Below are 4101 nucleotides of genomic sequence, written 5' to 3'. Positions count from 1 at the left end.
CGAAGATTCGCTGGGCGCTCTGGCCCTGCTTGGCAGCCTTGTTGATGATCAGTATCACAAAGCTGACATACAAAACAAACAAAGTGACGTACAAAAACTATTTACATCACATCCTTTTTTATTCACTGGTACATTCCACATTGTAAATATTAATCATTTTTGTTTCAGAAGCAGAGGTTAAAAGAAAAATGAAGGCTTTAAGGACACAGTTCGGGAAGAACTTAAGAGAGATAAAGGATGTACCCAGTGGCAGTGCGACCAAGGTGCCTTCAAAGCGAGCAGCTTGGTTGGTAGAGAGAATGCAGTTTCTTGTACCCCACCTCGGTCAACGGAGCACGACATCTAATCTGGACAAGGTACAGTCCATGGTCGAATAAAAAAATCTGTTTCTATAACTTCCATTAAAATTTCCATTAGAATTTTGTGCGTTTTGGGTGAACGTTATATAATAGAATATTTTATACATTATATTATTTATATATATTATTTTATAATATATTATTTTATTATATATTTATTACATATATATTATAAATATATTATTATATATTTTATATTATAGAAACATAGATATAGGACTTTTCTATTCCTGGACCGATTTTGCTGAAACCTTCAAACCTTTCTAGTCGTTAAACCAAACTTTTCAAAAATCCACATTTTTGTGTTTTAAATCTAAAATCCTTTAAAATTTCCAAGATTAATTTCCCTGCAGAGGCCAAAACCATGGCAACAGATTGATTTGACATGAACTGTAGGTCAACAGTAAACATGGGAGACTTATTTATTTACTATCATATCTTCCTGCCAGGAAACTGCCCCAGTCTCGGATAGAAAGAACTCTGTCAGGANTACATTTCTACAAGGTATACATTTCTCTGCATTTCTATTTTCAGCAGACTGCAGTATTTGAAATGAATTATGATGATGAATTGTCTGGGAATGAAGCAGAGATGATGACTCAAGAGGAGGTTGAAGTTGACATGCCAGGACCAAAGTCTACAAATTGCCGTCGGCAGCACACGCAACCACTCAGTGGTGGCGAGTGGTGGCGTGTGCTGTGACGCGGCAACGGCCACAAAAATTGCTCACCACGAAAATTGCCTGTACGAGCAACGAAAATGGTGAAGTGTGCTGCTAGCTTTAAGGGGAGATATTATTTGCCCTTATTATTTACTTCTTATATTATGAATGACAATCACTAGGTCTCGCAATTAGAATGATAGGCAACATATAGTATAGCTTGTACGGTATACGTCATGGGAGATTCACTCCGGAGATGTATAATTTCACTACATGTATAATTTAAACGTCACTTGGCTTGCGCGCATCCAGATCAGAAAGTCTGTTACATAAGTAAATCTTCATGGATTTTGCCGGCCATGAACTAGGTTTTCGTAAGACGAATTCTTCCAAACGAAATGGTATTTAGTTAAACGTATACATTTAAAGTAGAGAGTAGCTACCCGCTAGTACCTTGATATGATTAATGACTTTCGACAGACTTATTTTAAAACGATATTGAGCTCTAGCTTGCTAGATACCCACCGCAGGTATATTATAGACATAATCTCTCTACTGCACGGACGTATATAATTTTGGCTAAATAATCGTATTTTCGGTTGAAACCTGATTTTTTCACGTTTCTCAGACGACGATCTCGGTCTCGAAATCCCAAAGAACTAAAAAAAGAAAAACTATGTTATAAAAATTGTGATTTTCGAAAAAGAAAACGGACAGTTTGATACTATAAATGTCTAACACAATGCTCCAAACCGACATCCATTGAACCTATTGCCTGCCCTGCCTGTAACGTACCCCACTAATTTCTGCCCCCCTGACACCCCCTTGATCCCGGTGCCCCCTGATCGTAGTGCCCCTTGTTTCCGATGCCCCTTTTATCCCGGGTGCATCCGCGTTATCAATTCCTGCGTTATAAGGATACAGTCAGGGTTACGGACAAGTATCTCTGGTAAGGGGGTTACAACATAACTGCTCACCAAATTCAATCAAACACATATCTATTTAATAAAAGAGATGTCTCTCTACGCTCACGAAAAAATAACCATAAAAATTTATCACTAATTACGGCAAAAATTGTAAATTTATACAAAAAAATGTGGGGTTTTTCCACGTTTCTCAGAAACAGCAAAAGGTTGGGACCTAAAGTTTTAACCATAAGTTGTTCGTAGTATGAACTAGTAAACGTTCCCTGGATTTTTTCAATGTTTTATTTTAGAAGTTATGGCTCTTTATTTTACGATATTGTTGTATCATAAATAAAAAATGGAGATTTGCGTGCATCTTTTCAACTCATTTCCTAAAATAAAACATTTAAAATTGGGGAAAAAATTCCAGGGACTGATTACTAGTTCATACTATGAACAACTTGGCTTAAAGTTTAGGTCTCAACCCTTTGTTGTTTCTAAGAAATGTGAAAAAACATTTTTTGTATAAATTTACAATTTAAAGTAAACTAATTAGCAATGAATTTTTTCATGATTATTTTCATGGTGAGCGCAGAGAAACATCTCTTTTATTCAATAGATATGTTTTGATTGAATTTGGTGAGCAGTTATGTTGTAATTCCCTGTTGTAAGTACCTGTCCCAAACCCTGGCTATTTGGTAGTGGCAGTAGTGACAGCTGACTTTTCTACCAGCTATTACGTCGTAGCATGCCTCTCGTGATAAGCGAGACAGTCACTGGTGGTTATATATGAGCAGCGAAGATGCGGATCGACTTGAAATTTTAGATAAATAATTTAGAGCCATTCCCTTATTTGGCGACCGAATTTCAAATGTGGTATGACTCCAGAAGCTGAGATATCACTCGTGAGCCTGAGATATCTCTGAAATGAGCCCCCAAAACACAGAAATCAATGGAAATTAATGTTAGCTCCATGCTGTTAAGCACACCTGAACACATTTCAAAGACAAAAATGACCAACGCTCGCTGTGGCTACGCCACCTGACGGAATGTCACGAATACACAACAAGACCAATTTTACTTCTAATGCTTTCTAGACGTCCACGAGGCATTTAACTTGCGTGCATAATGCAAATTATTGCCTCTAGTGCCGTATTTTTGCGAAAAAATATGCGAAAAAAAGGCATTTTCTAGAGACGATATAGTGCAACGGTGAACAATTTGCGGACGCTTACTGTTGTACACCTCCTATAGCCGCGAGGATGAATGCACAACATATACGCGTGCATCCATCGTCATCATCATCGTCGTCGTCATCATCATCGTCATGGCCATCATCATCATCGTCATCGTCATCGTCATCGTCGTCGTTTGCTACTGTAATGAGCGGCGGGATGCCTTCCTACTCGCTACGCTGGCGCGTCGGATGTTAACCTGGCGGCGGTTAAGGAGGAGGACGCCGACAAAAAACAGCGCCGACGTGAGAAGCGTGATCCCGCCAAATAGGAATGCTGATCTCGTGTTTCCAAATTGGTCCACCATGGCACCTGTAGACGCGAGGATAAAGACACTTATATTTGTATGTCAAAGAGTGAAAATACAGTTAAATGATACCTGGCTCATATTATGCGCAAAATTGAAGCGGTCACTACGCACAGATGTTCGCGCAACATACGCACGCACGCACGCACGCCCGCACGCACGCACGCCCGCACGCCCGCCCGCACGCACGCTGGCACGCACGCACGCACGTACTCACGTACACACGTACATACGCACGCAAGCACATACGCACACACGTAAACACGCACGCACACCCGCACGTACTTACGCACACACGCACGCACGCCCGCACGCACTCACGCACACACGCACGCACGCACGCCCACATGTACACACGTACATACGCACGCACGCCCACACGTATTGACGTACACACGCACGCAAACACGTACGCACGCACATACATACGCACGCAAGCACATATACGCACACACGTACATACGCACGAAAGCACATACGCACACACGTACACACGAACGCAAGCACATACACACACACGTACATACGCACGCAAACACATACACACACACGTACACACGTACACAAGCACATACGCACACACGTACACATGCACGCAAGCACATACGCACACACGTACATACGCACGCAAACA

At 41.1% G+C, this 4101-nt stretch overlaps 1 protein-coding gene across 1 annotated transcript; it reads left to right on the top strand.

Annotated features, from left to right (window-relative positions):
* Positions 1 to 168: 168 nt before the first annotated feature.
* On the top strand, positions 169 to 1061 carry LOC106820174 (the record flags this gene model as incomplete). Its single annotated transcript, XM_014824717.1, is given in 2 exon segments — positions 169 to 356; positions 894 to 1061. Coding segments are annotated over 2 exon segments (356 nt in total), but the record flags the coding sequence as incomplete, so codon positions are not given.
* Between the last annotated feature and the right edge of the window lie 3040 nt (positions 1062 to 4101).

Source organism: Priapulus caudatus, unplaced genomic scaffold (assembly GCF_000485595.1).
Source record: "Priapulus caudatus unplaced genomic scaffold, Priapulus_caudatus-5.0.1 Scaffold8100, whole genome shotgun sequence".
In the NCBI taxonomy this organism is placed as follows: Eukaryota; Metazoa; Priapulida; class Priapulimorpha; order Priapulimorphida; family Priapulidae; genus Priapulus; species Priapulus caudatus.
The sequence above is the reverse complement of the archived record's forward strand: the minus strand, read 5'-3'. Positions and strand labels throughout refer to the sequence as shown.